Raw genomic sequence first — 16,727 nt, 5'->3', positions numbered from 1 at the left:
CTTCGACGATACAAGATAAATTTATTGAAAACTCAAATACAATGTGTTGGGGAGGGGGGCAATAGAATCTAACCTGAATCATCAAATGAAATATACAATCTAACTTCGAAGCTTCATGGTCCATTTTAACTTTGCAAAGGATCTTGAAAAACTTTAGGGACTGAAAAAAAAAGGCTTGAAAAACTTTTTGGTAGTCCGTCCAGACCTCATTTTCATTGTGTTAGAGGCTCCAGTAACGAAAGTAGAACAATTATCTTATCCTATGGTCGAATCTGGAATCGATGGTTACGTGCCGAAGCCGATACAGATATTTGCTATGTGTCACATTCTTTCCATCTCAATCACTTACTTCAAGGGCATGGCTCAATTCTCGTCTTCAGCTTCTTGTGAGAGCAACCAGGAGAGCTACTTATATCCCTGAAACTAAGCCCTTCCTCCTCTGCTTCCCCTTTACCCATTGATTTCTCGCGCTCTCTCTCAACTCTCACCCGCCAAAATCAGCAACAACCCACGCTTTGTTTGGTTTGCCTTCTGAGATGTCTGCTTCGCGGCTAGGGCTTTCGTTTTCTTGAAGAAAAACTGTTTACCACTCCTCATTTTGCCACGTCCACTCTAAAATCAGAGTGGACGACCCAGATCCTGCCACGTAATCCATGGCCCACCACATGACAAGTCAATCCGGTGCGCATCATTCAACATCAGCAACAATCAACCAACCCAAATTTTTAAAAAAATCAACGAATATAAAACGAACCGTTTGGCCGCAGAGACTAAAGACTTTAAAAACTCAGGTTTTCTTTAAAGTCAGGAAGGAAAAAAAAAGACCCGCCTAGCGCTGAATTTTCAAATTAGTTAAGTTGGTTGATACTTGATACAACTTACAAGCGTGAAATGACTCTCTGGCCTTACGTTTTACCGCCAAAGCTTTTCACGCTTTCCCCAAAGGCGCTTACGACGCCGTTCCCAGTTCGTTCCACCTAGCAAGCTTTTCACAAAGTTCTCACTTGTCGTCCTGCATCAGTCTCAGCCTCCGATGAAGTCTTCACTTGGGACTCGTTAGGATATCCAAACCGGAAACCCTTCCCGACGACCCTTCAGATCTTAGAGCCTACTCGGAAAAGATCAAAATCTGCAATCGCGCTTTCCTTGATAAGTTATACAATACATTTTCTCAGCTGTCAAACAGAAACAGACCAATTGTTTGTTTATCTGAGTTCCTTCGCTTTGTAATTGAGGACCAAATCGTTGGTTAAATTCACAAAGGGTAAGCTCAAATACCCATTTCATGCTCAGATATAGCACTGAATAATTTTCCCAAACCTGTAGTTTTGCTGAGAATTTACCACCAGAAAATTCAAACTCTAATGGCGGTTCAATAACCTTGCATTCATCGCTGAGGACAGGACGAGAGCCGTGGGAGATGTAATCAAAAGCTTAAAGCTTAGGGGAATAACACATTCCAGGTATAAGGAATGAGCTACTGTTTGTGCTAACTGAATCAAATCCTATATGCAAGCAATGGTAAAATTCAACACCACTGTTACCTTTATAAGTTGTACAAGTTTTCTAAAACTTTATTTAAAATTAAAATGAGTAGTAAATTACTCATCACAAAGTCTTCCAACCCAAACCTATTATATTACAATCTCAGTAGCAGCTTCATTTAGGGATTGTATGTTGTCAGCACTTGATCCTAAATACTTATCAAAAAGCCATCTGGATGTGTTGAGAGCATTTCCACCACTTTTCACAGGGAACGCCTTCCTGCTGTTTTGCCAATCATTTGTAAGCTTTATCCACTCCCTCCTCCAATCCTTCAACCGAAACTCACCGCCCTCCTCTAAGCTTTGTGTTAAATACTTAAAATATATGGCTGCTCGAGGGCCATAATAATCTCGCAGAAGCCCACTCCAATACTTGTTTCCTACAAGAAAAAAGAAAAACAGAAGTCTTACAGCAATATTTGCATGCAGACAGACAGTTCAATGTTTCTACAGTAAAAGATTGCAGGATATGAATTCTTATAAGGCATCACCATTTGTCATACCATAGTCGCGAAGCAGACTTGCTTCCTCCTTTGTGTTGTCAAACCACATTGTTATCTGAGTTCTAGCATTCCATTCAAACTGCATTTTATATCAAATCAATTCTTAAAGTTTTGTCTTTCTTGATGACATTAGTTTTGTTTGATGATAGTTCAACTAGGACTCAAACCTGCTTTTCCTGTTCTTCATCTTGGGCGAGTTTCTTTGCGCTTTCTAACCAAGGTCCTAGGAGAAATCCATCATGGCAGGCTAAGAGTGTGTCCATGTCTTCAACTAGACCCAAAAACTTCTGGCTGTGGTGAGCCACTCCGATGGCATCATTTAACTGATAAGCTTCTATGACCTTTAGAAATAGCTGGTTTGCAAACTTAGCTAAAGCTTGTCTAGTCAGGTCCACAAGGTCATACCTGAGACCAGTAAAAATGGCAAATAAAATTAAACAACAATATGAAAATTTTAAGTACAACATGCGGTACCAGTTGAGAGTAAAAAGGGCTAACCTGTAAGCATTACTTTCTGAGAGTTCATCTCCACTTGCAATAAAAATCTCTAATGCATGTATCACTTCGGATGTTGAATACCATAAATGAGGTTGATCAAATGAATCGGTTATTTCCTTTAGAACTGCTCTCCCTGCTACTGGGTTCTCATTTGGTTGACACTCTTCAGGCGGTATTGATATAAAGGATGGATCAACGTCAGGAAATGACACAATTACATCCCTATTTTTGTCCTGTTTTCATAGGAAAAGTTGTGTGGGAACAAGATCGTGCCAATGCAATCTTACAGACGAAGATATGCAAAAGAATATAGGGAACTTTACATAGGCACCGTCGGTGCAGTTATAGAGGGTGTGATATAATATATTCCAGGCATCTTGTATTGAAGGATCTGAGCGGCCATAACGTCTAGCAGAATATTGATCAATCCAGGCCTGAAGTGGGAAGGAATGAGTAGTTTTTTTAATTTTATTTCCAAATCACCCCCCCTACTCATCAGTTACAATACAAGTCACAACTATAGGGTGATGGTAGAGGGAAATTAAAACAGTAAGTGTCCTAAATTTCAACAGGATTAGGAAATAACTTGACGTTACCTTAGCATCAACTTTGTTGTGTTGAAAAGCCATCTCAGACATGAGATCATAAACAATCGGGTTTTGTTCTATACCTTCCATTGACATTCCAACACCAACCTTCAGAAAAGTAACAGATACAGTATGAAATATATCATTTTTTTAACTATTAAGTATCAGAGGAGACTAGAATAAGACCAATAAGTTAATTATCAAATTCAAATGCAGCAACTATATAGTTAAACAAAGGAATTTAACATTGTGTGGTTGCAGAGCCTAATGGAAGATAACAAACAATTTATAATATCTTCATTATAAGCAAATTTTTTGTGGATGGATAAACATGCCATTGTTGAGTTTTCACTTGTACGAGCATCAATTGGTCCAGATGCTATCGCATCCAAAACTCCGTACATTTCAACGTTTCCTGCAAAATTGTGCAGCATACACCTGTAATGCAGAAGTCAAACAAATCAAATAAGAATCTAGATGGGAAGAACAAAATAGCATGGATGAACTTAAAATGTCCCTCTTTAGTATACACAAAAGGACTTCATAGAATTTGACCAATAAAAAAAAGACTTTATAGCAACTTAATCTTCAAAATGGACATATGACTTTCCATATGTAAGGAACACCATAAAACTGCTCTGTAGTAATCCATATGGGTTTCACTTCAGCAAACAGATCGAGGACTACCAGCCTCCCCGCAGGAACAGACTGTAAAAGTGCCTGAAAACAAGCACATTTCACTGTCAACCAAAGCAGAGAAAGATGGTAATAGCAAAGATATAATAGTAGAATGGGTTGTGTATCAAATTATCAATATAAGATTGAAACGAGTTGTGCATTTTACATTCAGTTTTCGAATCTAAATTTTAACCGTAAGTAAATTGCATGAAGCCATGCTCAACTTCTATTTAGATTTTCGTTCATAATGCCTAGGCTACTAAGACTTTGGTTGTTCCTATCAAGAGCTTATTTACATAATATGAATTGTTATGATTTAGAGTTTCACATAGTTTAGAACCATTTGTGTGATCAAATGCGTAGTGTTTTTGAATTGAATCATGGATAACAAGAAAGCCACACAGTGAAAGCAAATAAATTATAAATATAACCTTCATTTGTGGAGGCCTCCAGAATGGATCGTATGAAAATAACCACCCCTGAAGAGTTAAAAGTATACTCAGTAGCATACCAAAACAAAGTGAAAATCTAGTGCATAACTGCGTTGAATTGGACTTCCATTGTAACTAACCATTTTGCCATAAAAGATGTACTCAGCAAGACTTAAAGATATCATTTCTTTTACCTGCATTAGCCACACACCATCATTATCTCCACTTTGCATTCCCCTAAAGATTGCTACACCTAATGAAGAGATGTACTCTGGATCATCATCAGGTGGAGTATTCTCATCAAAAGTATCACTGCAATAGGTTCAGTAAACATGAAAAAGGGAGCATAGTTTTGGATTTAACTCGGTGCAATTATTCGGGAAACTGAAATAAAGAAACAGCTGAGATTTTCTACATATATATTTGACATATTTGAGATAATAATCTCATTGGAGCACATTTACTATTCTAAATCTTACTCTGGAAATTGTAAATTACTAATATTATACCTACTTATCCTACTGCAAAATTGGTTTTATATTGGAAATGGATCATTTCAAGGCAGTCTGTTATGAGCTAGAATGACCAGTTGAACAAATATTATCTAGCAGATGTCAAGGATTTTCAGAGAATAGAAGAATGAGCTTTTAAAGAAGGTCAGTGAAGGAAGCCTCATACCAGTTGTATATGTGACTGGTTCTTCCATATTCTAACCAAACAAATAATCCAACAATGAGAAGAAATTAGAACGGAAGTAGTGTTTAGCACAAATCTTACATGCACAAACATAAAGGGGGAGGAACAGGACGCAGGTGACCAACCTTTTAGTTGTTCCTCGATGAATGCTCTCCCAATCTCAACAAATAAGGGATCAGTTGCATCAAGCAGGTAAGTGCAGGTCCATCTGGGATCACTCTTAACCGAAAACCTGAAGCAGAAGTGGAAAATCTTAAATAAATTTAGTATTCAAGAAACCTACATAGTTAAGTTGGTAGGAATTGAATGAACATTTCCAGAAAACCTGAATGAAATGCGTCATTTAGAACACTAACCAATTAAAGCACTTGAAAGCTACAAGTCAGGAACTTATGAGGTTGATTACATCATTAGAACGTATTAGTACTTACTTACCAATTTCCTAAGCGTGTTATCTTTGCTGATGGATATGTAGTTTTGAGTGTTGCAGGAACATTTCCAGAAAAGGCTGGAAGGACTGAGAAACAGAAATGAAGAAATCAAGAGTGTTACTGTCCCTATTTCTTCCCCGTTGAAAGAGTAGCTTAAAATTACGAAGTATTTAAGGGTAGATGACTTGTGATAATTAGTACCTGGAGTCATTCCAAGTTCATACATTCTGACAAGAATTTTCTTCTGCAGAATCAGCTGTTGATCAAACCAACTTTGTGGTAGAGGTCCACCCCATCTGCGAAAAGTATTTTATGTAATCAAGGAAGATTATTTCCATAAAACTATTCTTTAGAGCAAGATCAGAAAACTGACCCATGCAAATTTCCCATACGAGACCATGCAAGGAAAGCGGGGCCTCCAAAAAAATCATCCAAATCTGATGTACTTATGTTAAATTTCTGCTAGAGGATAAATAACACGTTATCGAAACGAAAAAAAAACACTATGGATTGATTTATTACTGCTAAGTTAACAAGGGGAAAATAAAGGCAACACAGAAAATCACCTGGAAAACTTTCTGCCAAATAGCCTCTTGCCCTGTAAATGCTAGAGGCAAATTGATTCCCTGGAGGGCCATCCAATCAATCTCCTTTTCCCATCTTTCCCAGTCCCACCAAGCAAAAGAATCTTACAAAAAAAAAATTAGATAACAAAAAGGAACAAGATCATTTGCAATTGTTCAAAAGCAAAGCTCCAAGATTGGAAGCCACAAATATTTCACAACCACTGTGGAGAAGTAAACACAAGAAGCTTACAGCTAGAAGTAACGGCATTCTGATAGTAGTTCCAAGGAACAGGTCTCTGGACCAAAATGCCAGCATCTTGTACCCGGGAGAGTAACCCTACTTTCGGCACTGAAAATAGTTGCGCGCCACCAGTTTTATCCCAGGATATATGTGATCCACACCAACGCTTCAAGTACCAGTGCAGTCCAGCTAAAATCTCCACTCCAGTGACCCCAGAAATTCTAGTAAAAAGTTTTGAAATTTGAAAGTCACATGAAATTGTGTCAAGCATACAACTTCAGCTATTAGATTATTGTAGTACATGGGTTTTTTTCATTTGATCTGAATCTCCAAGTGTTCACAAAAGAGAGAAATGCCAACATACAGAATTTGAGGATCTCCTCGTCTATGGAAAGAAGGATGGTTCTTGATCATGAAGCAAGATGCACCCCCACATTGCTCCTGCAAATTAAATAAACCATATATAAAAAACGATTGTGCAAACCTATAGAAAAAAATAATCTTTAATTGAATTAACAAAAATAAAAATTGTGCCTTTGCTGGATTCGGAAAATTTTAAAAAAAGATGAAACATTTCAAAGTTTGAAATTAGTACCTTGGAGACGATTTGGAAGTCGAAGCTGGAAGAGTGGGAAGGAAGGAGGCGGCGAAGGACTCCACGAGCGGCGGCGACTTGGACATACGGTGGGGCCCTCTCGCGGTCCTGAATTTCTAGAAGGCGCGAAATGTAGCCGATTCCGATGGCGGAGGAGTGAGCTAAGTTGAACAAGAGGGCACAGCAGAGGGAGAAGAAGATTATTGTGACCGTTGGAGAAAAGGAGGGAAACTTGGAGGCCATTGGAGGCTTAGAGAGGCAGAGTGAGGAACAGAGGAAGCTAACTGCAATGGTGGTTGGTTAGGCTGGTTACTGGTCAATTAAAGAAGAGAATCTTGAAGGAAGATGACGACTATGAGACAAAATTGAAGGCCGGCTTGTGAGAGAAAGCGCGCGACACAGAGTCGTTGCTTGCTTCCGTTTTTATTTATTTATTTATTTATTTATTTTTGTTTTCTTCTGTTTTGTATGATTTTATTTTGTTTTTGTTTATATGATTCTCCCCTTCGGTGAGACCAAGAAAAAAAGAAAATTATATATCCTTCGGTTCTTTCGTAATAAAATTCAAAAAGTAAAAGCCAATATTAATGTGAATCTAAAAGATCACATTTCTCTTACGAATTGAACACTTTTTTTAAAAAAAAATATTGGAGAAGATTTTATTTTCTATCTTTCGCCAAAGTTAGAAAGAGAAAGGGGAAACTCACACACACGGGTACAATGGGGGCTTGAACTTAAAGATTGATAGATTGAAATCAAAACACAGAAATTCTCAATTCTTCTCTCTCTTTCTCTGCTATCTCTGTAATTCTCCTTCTCTTTTCTTTATGTTATCAGAACTCAGCACCACTTAAGAGAACACCAAAAGCCTATGTGAATCCAACAGACACCCTATTGTTTTATAATATTGGAGATGATTGAACACTTTGGAATTTTAGAAATTAGATATGAAAAAAGAAACACTTAAGAAAGTTATTATAATAAAAAATTACGTTCATCTTATGTGATAAATAAAAAATAGAAATAAAATCAGCAATATGATTTCCTTTTACATTCCCACAAGAAGTTAATGGCTTCTCTAAATTGTTCAATAAAAAAAAAAAAGAGGATGTTATAGAGATGCAGTCACATATAGAGATTGTTCAAAATCAGCAAACCACTGGTTTTCAACCGTAATTACAGATGAATAAAATCACTAATTTTTAACTGCTCAACATATGGGTAAAGGAAGTGCTTTCTTAAGCAATATTTTCATTAGATTCGCCATCTTTTTGGTGTTTCCTGCTGTTTGGCTTTCTCGCTTTTAGCCTATTTTTTGCTTTTATATTTCCAGTTGGACGGCCTGTCTCTGCGAAACTAATTATATTACAAGAAATTAGATTTAAAGTCTAACAAAAGCACTTACATATTCATTAAATAAATTAAAAGATTTCATATAGACACATTTCTTTCACCTGTGATGGTTTTTGTACCCTTGTTGGACGATGTACACAAAACTCCCTAGGTATCACCTGTTCATGCATACTGTACCAACAAATTTGACATGATCTAAAAAAGGAGAATCGTTTTTCCAATGTAAACAAAAAAATAACATTTAGGTACGTATCACAGCTGCAGGTACGCATCGAGTCGAGAAATGCTTCTTCCTCCCAAATATTTTTATTTTTTCTCTTTTTCAATTGTCTAGAAGTAATTTAATTACGAGTGAGTGACGTGAGGATGGTAACTTACCTTGCACTTTGTTTTTACACTCTCCTCCTTTTCTTCGGGTTCAAAATCCTCGCACTCACTTAGTCAAAATAATTATAAACCATGTTACATACAAAATGTAAGAGAATCCCAAATGTTATGGATGAAAACACAAAAACGTGAAGGAAACTTACGGTGCGAAGCTGAATTTAATATAGAAAGTACCAGAGCGACTGACATCCACATGAAAAACAGTTGAATCTAAGGTCTTGATACGACTTCCTCCTTCTCCAACAGCAATTTGAAACGTGGTGATACAAAGATATTGACGACAATAAATTGCATTGTTCTGGGCAGTTCGGATATGACAAAAATTCTGGTTCCCCAAATGAACCAAATACTCTGTTTGCTTATCACCACATGTAAATGGCCCACCCCGAACCTCCAGGCCCTGCAATCTTAATGGTGCACTTAGTGAACAAGCAAAATCACCTTCATCCATCTTTAAGAAGGAGAATGCTAGAATGTTCGTTTCATATTGAGATAAGGCATATATAGTATTGCCTACAACCACGGCCCTCCCTCGGAAAGGAACAAAAGCAGTGTCAATTTTCACTTCACGCCATACGCTTGTACTCACATGAAAAGCTGTGACTTTGAACCGCTGATTGTAGTAGTCACGCATTGAAAACAAAATAAAGCCATAGCAAACGGCATGACCAACTATACGCATGTTGGGACAATACGCAGAATTAGGCAGAGGTGTCCACAGATTTGTAGCAGGATCGTAACTGTCAAAGGATAGTTTTTCGGGGTGTACGGGAGCTCCAAGATGATAAAGTTTCCCATAAGCAGAAACAATGACCCCAGCCCGCTTAGAAGCTCCCGGGGGCACGAATGAAGCCACTGACTTAGTCTTCGTGTCAATAGCATATCCATGCAGTGTCTTGTGCGTAATATCGTTCTCTAGGAGTAGAAATAACTGGGAGCGGCTGAAAATCCTCGCAGTCTGAATCGCATAACGACCAAATAACTTGACTATAGGTTCAAGTAGTTGGGGTTCATGAGTGACTCCTTCTCTTCCAGCACCACCGCCCATATGGTCTTCTCCTCCTCGTTTTAATTTTATTTCAAATACTGCACCACTGTATGGGGGTTCAATATACTTCACCACTGCAAACACAGAACTGGCTTTCCCCTGATTTGCCATCCTCAATGTATGGTCCCCCACCATGGGCAAGCTGGACAGAGAAATATATACAGAACATGTCATGTTAATATTTTCAAACACCTAGCTACCTAGAGAGAATAATTAATTAAGCAAGGTCAAAGCCACAACGAGAGAAAACTTAAGCAATATTCCCCGAAAAACAGTGGGAGAGAGAGAGAGAGAGAGAGAGAGAGAAAGAGAGAGAGAGAGAGTTTATGTAAAACAAACATTAATCCAGTGAGCCATGCCACTGACTGACCTTGGGTAAGGATTAACAATGTTGTTGTCGTTGTTTGTACTGTCGTAGACAATCAGCGGGATATTTGGAGTGGTCGTTTCTTCTATTAGGCGAATCACCTCCTTTTTCAGTTTGAATTTCTCGAGATCAACGGCGCTTATGGCTTCGCTGATCTCCCGAAACCAGGCGTCGAGTTCATCTCGCCGTACAGTCATCTTTATTAGCTGGTCCTGAAGATCTTCAGCCGAGGTGAGCTCAGCGACGAGACCCTCCATGGTAGTACTAGGATAGGAGGCTCTGTTCTGCTCTGGTGCAAGTTAGAACGTGGAAAAGGAAGCGTAAAGGAGAATTTCCAAGGGTTGTTCATACCCTAACCCTAACCCTAAATTTAATTCATATTATTATTAGGGCTGATTTCAAACAAGCTAAGGAAGTACGATGAGTGTGAGGCCATAATCAATAGCCCATTAGCGTTGCAACCGCCCAAGGCACTATATATACGTTCATTGGGGAGTTGGGGACTTGAGTCTCACTATAAATTTCCGGCACAATCCCAAAGAAAAGTCATGTTATCTTAGCTATCTCCTCACCCCGTGGCTCAACCACAAACTGACATGTATCCCTTTTCTTTTCATTTTTCCAATTCTCAAGAGTGCATTTTTGTTTCTTCCACTTTTATTGGCCCATTCCAACTCCAACGTTTGATAGGCATAGTTTCTTATAAAGGTTTCCTCTTCTCCTTCTTCTTCTTTTATTCTTTTTCTTTGCTTAATGGGATATAGGCATTTTTTAATCTAGCAAACTTTGAGTTGTAAAGACTTCCCTACACGGAATGAAAATACCTCTACAAGACCCAAACAGTAAACTAAGTAATCTCATTAAGACCGCAAGTGACAATTATAATCATAAACAAGAAAGAATGTATTTCTTCATCACCAATTTCTATGCTAAACAGAAGGTACAATATGTATGCGTGTTTGAGAAATATATATATTTTTATTTTATAAAGTGACACATGCTTATTAGGAAATGAGGAGTTCCTCTTTCTTTATGGGCAAGGAAGCATTAGCCTCAATTTATTAGAGGGGAGTCTGTGTTGATTATGGCTCAACTTGCACCGAAAGAACTTTGTGCTATCATGTGGGAGGATGCTGTCATGTGGGGGCAGCAGCTTTGCAGGTGAATAACAACTTTGCAGCTATTGTTGATTATGGCTCAACTTGCACCGAAAGAACTTTGTGCTATCATGTGGGAGGTGTTGTGAATTTGAGAACAAACTCAACTCACCCTCCCCTATTGATCTTGTTGTTGATGGACTTTGTGACAAACACAATTATGGATGAATCACACACACTACACTTGAGAAACTAACCAAGCACAAAATGACACAAGAATTTATAGAGGTTCAGCAATTGCCTACATCCTCTTGGTGATCCCCTTGAGAAATTCACTAATGAAAGAATAAGTTACAACTTTGGTTTACAAAGAAACCCCCTTAGAACTCTATTCTCTCCCCAAGCTTTCTTTTCTCTCTCACCCCTTACTCAACACTTTGATACACTAGAAAACTCTTAAGCCATGATTTACTTCTTGCATGCTAAACCCCTTTATATAGCCAAATATGCAAGAGTGTGAATGCAACCTCACACTATTCAAATGTTGGCTACCAAACTTAACCATGGATGGCTACCAAACATTCCACCATTTTGTGCCACCAAACAAGTCACCTATTTTTGACAAAGATGGCAAGCCAATATTTACTCACATGGGCAACTCCAAAATTTTTCTAGAAATGAGTCAACCATGTCATGCAATTTAGGTAGAAATCCATAGCACACAAAAAAGGACTTTGTATCCTTAGGTGAGCCAATTTTTCCAACAATCTCCACCTTGGCGAGCCTAAAACTCCATGTGGAAATCATTGCCTTTCAGGACATCTGTTATGTCTTGAGAATCGTCCTGATAACTCCCAAGAACTCCACCTCAATCTTTAGCATGGAACAAGATTGAGCAAGCTCAAACAATGTTTGAACTTTGCTGCTGTGACTGGCTTTGTTAGACAATCCGAAGCATTTTCAGTTGTATGAACCTTCTTTATCATGACGTCTCCATCGTTCACCCAATCTCTTATCCGGTGGTATCGCACATCAATGTGTTTGGACCTCCCATGGAACGCTTGATTCTTCACTAAGTATATAGCACTTTGACTGTCACTTTGTATCACCACCAAGTCTTGAGCTATCCCGAATTCCTTTGCCAATCTCTTCAGCCATACTGCTTCTTTAGAAGCTTCCGTGAGCGCCATATACTCCGCCTCTGTAGTAGACAAAGCACTAACCGATTGTAGCACCGCTCTCCAACTAATCGGTCCTCCACCACAAATGAAGACATATCCTGTGGTGGATCTCCTCTTGTCTAGATCTCCTGCATAATCAGAGTCCACATACCCCAACACACATGCCTTTCCTTGTTGTCTTTCAAACAATATACCAATCCTCTTGGTGCCCTTCAAATACCTTAGAATCCACTTTGCTGCTGTCCAATGTTGTTTCCCTGGATTCGCCATGTATCTTGACACTACACTTACGGCTTGGGCTAAGTCGGGGCGTGTGCACACCATTGCATACATGAGACACCCTATCAAGCTTGCATATGGAACTTTGCTCATTTCTTCCTTCTCTTCATCCGTAGAAGGACATTCCTGCGCACTTAACTTAAAATGCTCCGCCAAAGGAGTAGACACAGGCTTGCAATCCATCATATTGAATTTTTCAAGTACTTTGGAAATGTACTTACTTTGTGACAACCATAGCTTGCCTGAATTTCTGTTTCTCCTTATCTCCATTCCTAGGATCTTTTGTGCAGGGCCAAGATCCTTCATGTCAAACTCCCTTCCAAGCAATGTCTTCAATTCCTGGATTTTTGACATATCTTTACATGCAATTAGCATGTCATCAACATAAAGAAGCAAAAAAATGACATTACCATCCTTGAATGCATGAGTGTATACACAGCAATCTGATTCACATCTTCTATACCCAATCTTCATCATGAAAGAATCGAAGCACTTGTTCCACTGTCTTGGAGATTGCTTCAGCCCGTATAAAGACTTTTTCAACCTGCAAACCAGATTTTCCTTGCTTGCTTCAATGAACCCTTGAGGTTGGCTCATGTAGATGTCCTCCTCCAAGTCCCCATGGAGGAAAGCAGTCTTCACATCCATTTGTTCCACCTCCATGTCCTTTTGAGCTACTATGGAGAGTAGTAGCCTTATAGAAGTATGTTTCACCACCGGAGAGAAGATTTCATCATAATCAACTCCCTCCTTTTGCAAGTATCCTTTGGCCACCAACCGAGCTTTGAATATGGTGGCTCCCTTCTCATGCATTGCTTCTTTCTTCCTAAACACCCATTTGCAGCCAATAACCTTGCGACCTTCGGGTTTAGGAACTAACTCCCAAACTGAGTTTTGGTGTAGAGATTCCATCTCTTGCATCATAGCTTCCATCCAACTTTCTCGTTCCTTGCTCTCAACAGCCTCTTGGAACGTGGTTGGTTCTTCTTCACTAGCATTTAAGGCATAGTGAACTGCGTCATTGTCCCATCCAAACCTTTGAGGTGGTTTGATGGTTCTCCTGGGCCTGGACCGAGCTATAGATGATGGCTCCACCAGTTCTTGAGCCTCTTCTTCTTGAGTTTGTTGTTGTTGTTGCCCAGCATCTTCCTCCTCAGTGTCAGACTCCACCTCATCCTGAACGTCTTCAGTTGGCTGTTCTTGTGAAGTTTTCCTGGACACCTTCTTGAGCGGAACTTTAATGGTTGTTTCTTTCTCAACAACATCCTCCTTTGCATATGAATTCTTGACTTTGTTCATAGGCATGGTCTTCTCATCAAACACAACATCTCTGCTGAGTATCTTCTTTTGGTTCACTGGATCCCATAGCTTGTAGCCCTTCACACCACTTTCAAAGCCGATGAAAATGCATTCAAGAGACTTTGGCTTCAACTTGGATCTTTCATCACTAGGAATAAGTGCATATGCACTGCATCCAAATACCTTAAGATTAGTATAATCAATTGACTTATTAGACCATACCTCCTCTGCACATTTGAACTCAAGATTTCTTGACGGCGATCGGTTAACCAAATAAGTAGCGTGGTTAACTGACTCCGCCCAAAATGATTCGGGCAATCCTGCATGAATCCTCATACATCTCTCACGCTCCATGAGAGTTCTATTCATCCTCTCTGCAGCTCCATTTTGTTGGGGCGTCTTCTTCACGGTAAAGTGACTCTTAATGCCTTCGTTTCTGCAAAACTCAAGGAACTTGTTATCTTTATATTCACCACCATTGTCACTCCTTAGGATCTTGATCTTTCTTCCGGTTAGGTTCTCAACTTCTGCCTTCCACTCTTTGAATTTGGTGAAGACCTCAGATTTCTCCTTCATGAAGTAGACCCAAACCTTCCTGGAAAAATCATCCAAGAAAGTCACGAAATAGCGAGCTCCACCCATTGATTTAACCGGTGATGGCCCCCATACATCCGTGTGAATATAATCTAGCACACCTGTGCTTTCTTCCTCTTTATCTCGCTGCTTGAAAGCTACTTTTGATTGTTTTCCCATGGTACAGAATTTGCAGAACTCCAGCTTGCAGCTTTGAACACCTTTTAACAACTTTCTGTTGTGTAGTTCCTGCATGCCCCTCTCACTCATGTGCCCTAGCCTCAAATGCCAAAGCTGAGTTTCATCCTCCGAGTCCTTGCTTGTGGATACAGCTGCTCCACCTGTAATTGTTGTACCACACAATCTATATAGACAATTAGGTTGAACTTCTCCCTTCATAACCACAAGTGAACCTTTTGAGATTATGAGTTTCCCTCCATTAGCTTTAATTGAATAACCATTCTTATCAAGAGTTCCAAGGGAAATGAGATTCTTACGCAACTTTGGAATGTGTCTTACCATTCCAAGCGTCCTAACAGCCCCATCATGCATCTTCACCTTGACTGTACCGGTGCCTTTGACTTTACAAATTGAGCCATCCCCCATCATAACTTCACCACCTTCTTCTTTTTCATATGTGTCAAACCACTCCTTGTTTGAGCACATATGGTATGAGCACCCGGAATCCAAAATCCAATCGGAAGAGGAATACCTTGAAGAATTAGCAAATGCATTAGTTTTAACATTGCCATTAACACATAAAAGCTCACCATCACTTTCTGTGACTTCCTCAGCTGTGTTTGCTGCATTCTTCCCTTTGTTCTTCTTCTCCTTCCATATGGGGCAATTCTTTTTCCAGTGCTCCTTTGACCCACACTCGAAACAACCTTCTTTTGCCTTGGATTTTGACCTTCCTCTGCTGCCTTTCTTGCCTTCACGCCTCTTTGAACGGCCCCTCTCTTCGGTCTTAGCAACTAGACCTTCACCTTGAGGGTTTTCTCCTGAACGTTGGGCCATCCTATGGTGCGTCATGATGTCTTGCACCACCGGCTCAAAATCCAGAGTGACCTTCCCGAACATAAGAGTAGTTCGAAAGTGTTTATAGGATGGAGGTAAGGATGTCAACAACATAAGAGCTTTATCCTCCGTACTATAATTAACTTCCATTCTCTGCAAGTCAGCAACACATCTATTGAAACTACTTAAATGTTCCATTAGATTACCTCCCTCCTCCATCTTAAGATTTAGGAGTTCTTCCTTTAGGAAGAGTTTGTTGGACAGCGACTTCCCTGCAAACATCTCTTCGAGCTTCTCCCATGTTTGCTTCGCTGTATCCTTCAATACGTTGATGAGCACCTCATCGGAGAGGTAGTTTTCGATGGCTCCTCTGGCTAACTCGTCAAGTACACCCCACTCATCATCTGTCATACCTGTTGGCTTCTTTTCCTTGCCCACCAACACAACATGGAGATGTTGTTGTGTAAGGGCTGACTTCATCCTCCTTTGCCAAAGCGTGAAGTTCTCCTTCCCTGTGAAGGGCTTTAACTCCACCTTCATGTTGACAGATTGTGGCAGCCTCTGCAGCATAGAGCTACTTTCACCTTCAGCTTCCTTGTCACCTGCCATCTTCAACACTCTAGCAACTTGCTGCTTCAACACAGCTCTGATACCACTTGTTGTGAATTTGAGAACAAACTCAACTCACCCTCCCCTATTGATCTTGTTGTTGATGGACTTTGTGACAAACACAATTATGGATGAATCACACACACTACACTTGAGAAACTAACCAAGCACAAAATGACACAAGAATTTATAGAGGTTCAGCAATTGCCTACATCCTCTTGGTGATCCCCTTGAGAAATTCACTAATGAAAGAATAAGTTACAACTTTGGTTTACAAAGAAACCCCCTTAGAACTCTATTCTCTCCCCAAGCTTTCTTTTCTCTCTCACCCCTTACTCAACACTTTGATACACTAGAAAACTCTTAAGCCATGATTTACTTCTTGCATGCTAAACCCCTTTATATAGCCAAATATGCAAGAGTGTGAATGCAACCTCACACTATTCAAATGTTGGCTACCAAACTTAACCATGGATGGCTACCAAACATTCCACCATTTTGTGCCACCAAACAAGTCACCTATTTTTGACAAAGATGGCAAGCCAATATTTACTCACATGGGCAACTCCAAAATTTTTCTAGAAATGAGTCAACCATGTCATGCAATTTAGGTAGAAATCCATAGCACACAAAAAAGGACTTTGTATCCTTAGGTGAGCCAATTTTTCCAACAGGAGGATGCTGTCATGTGGGGGCAGCAGCTTTGCAGGTGAATAACAACTTTGCAGCGCCTTTGCAGAGGAATAT

General features: G+C 39.6%; 1 protein-coding gene across 1 annotated transcript; it reads right to left on the bottom strand.

The window, feature by feature from the left end:
* Positions 1-1,524: 1,524 nt before the first annotated feature.
* On the bottom strand, positions 1,525-7,216 carry LOC110766967 (alpha-N-acetylglucosaminidase-like). Its single transcript, XM_088253251.1, has 19 exons — positions 6,771-7,216; positions 6,540-6,616; positions 6,185-6,396; positions 5,935-6,056; positions 5,742-5,827; positions 5,570-5,664; positions 5,373-5,454; positions 5,063-5,169; positions 4,920-4,950; positions 4,436-4,553; positions 4,242-4,289; positions 3,744-3,852; positions 3,468-3,571; positions 3,142-3,240; positions 2,869-2,979; positions 2,546-2,778; positions 2,215-2,452; positions 2,048-2,126; positions 1,525-1,924 (listed from the first exon to the last, which is right to left on the bottom strand). The coding sequence occupies exons 1-19, from the start codon at positions 7,011-7,013 to the stop codon at positions 1,635-1,637; spliced, it is 2,484 nt and encodes an 827-aa protein (XP_088109377.1). The 5' UTR covers positions 7,014-7,216; the 3' UTR covers positions 1,525-1,634.
* Positions 7,217-16,727: the final 9,511 nt, after the last annotated feature.

This window comes from Prunus avium, chromosome 5, assembly GCF_965620075.1.
Source record: "Prunus avium chromosome 5, drPruAviu1.hap1.1, whole genome shotgun sequence".
Classification (NCBI taxonomy): domain Eukaryota; kingdom Viridiplantae; phylum Streptophyta; class Magnoliopsida; order Rosales; family Rosaceae; genus Prunus; species Prunus avium.
The sequence above is the reverse complement of the archived record's forward strand: the minus strand, read 5'-3'. Positions and strand labels throughout refer to the sequence as shown.

Bases quoted from the DNA above. Each gene is read 5' to 3' on its own strand.
- LOC110766967 (XM_088253251.1), bottom strand. From the start codon at position 7,013: ATGGCCTCCAAGTTTCCCTCCTTTTCTCCAACGGTCACAATAATCTTC. The intron at 5,828-5,934 runs GTGATTTTCTGT...ATCCTCTAGCAG, and splicing joins TTTGGCAGAAAGTTTTCCAG to AAATTTAACATAAGTACATC. The intron at 3,853-4,241 runs GTTATATTTATA...GCTTGTTTTCAG, and splicing joins GGAGGCCTCCACAAATGAAG to GCACTTTTACAGTCTGTTCC.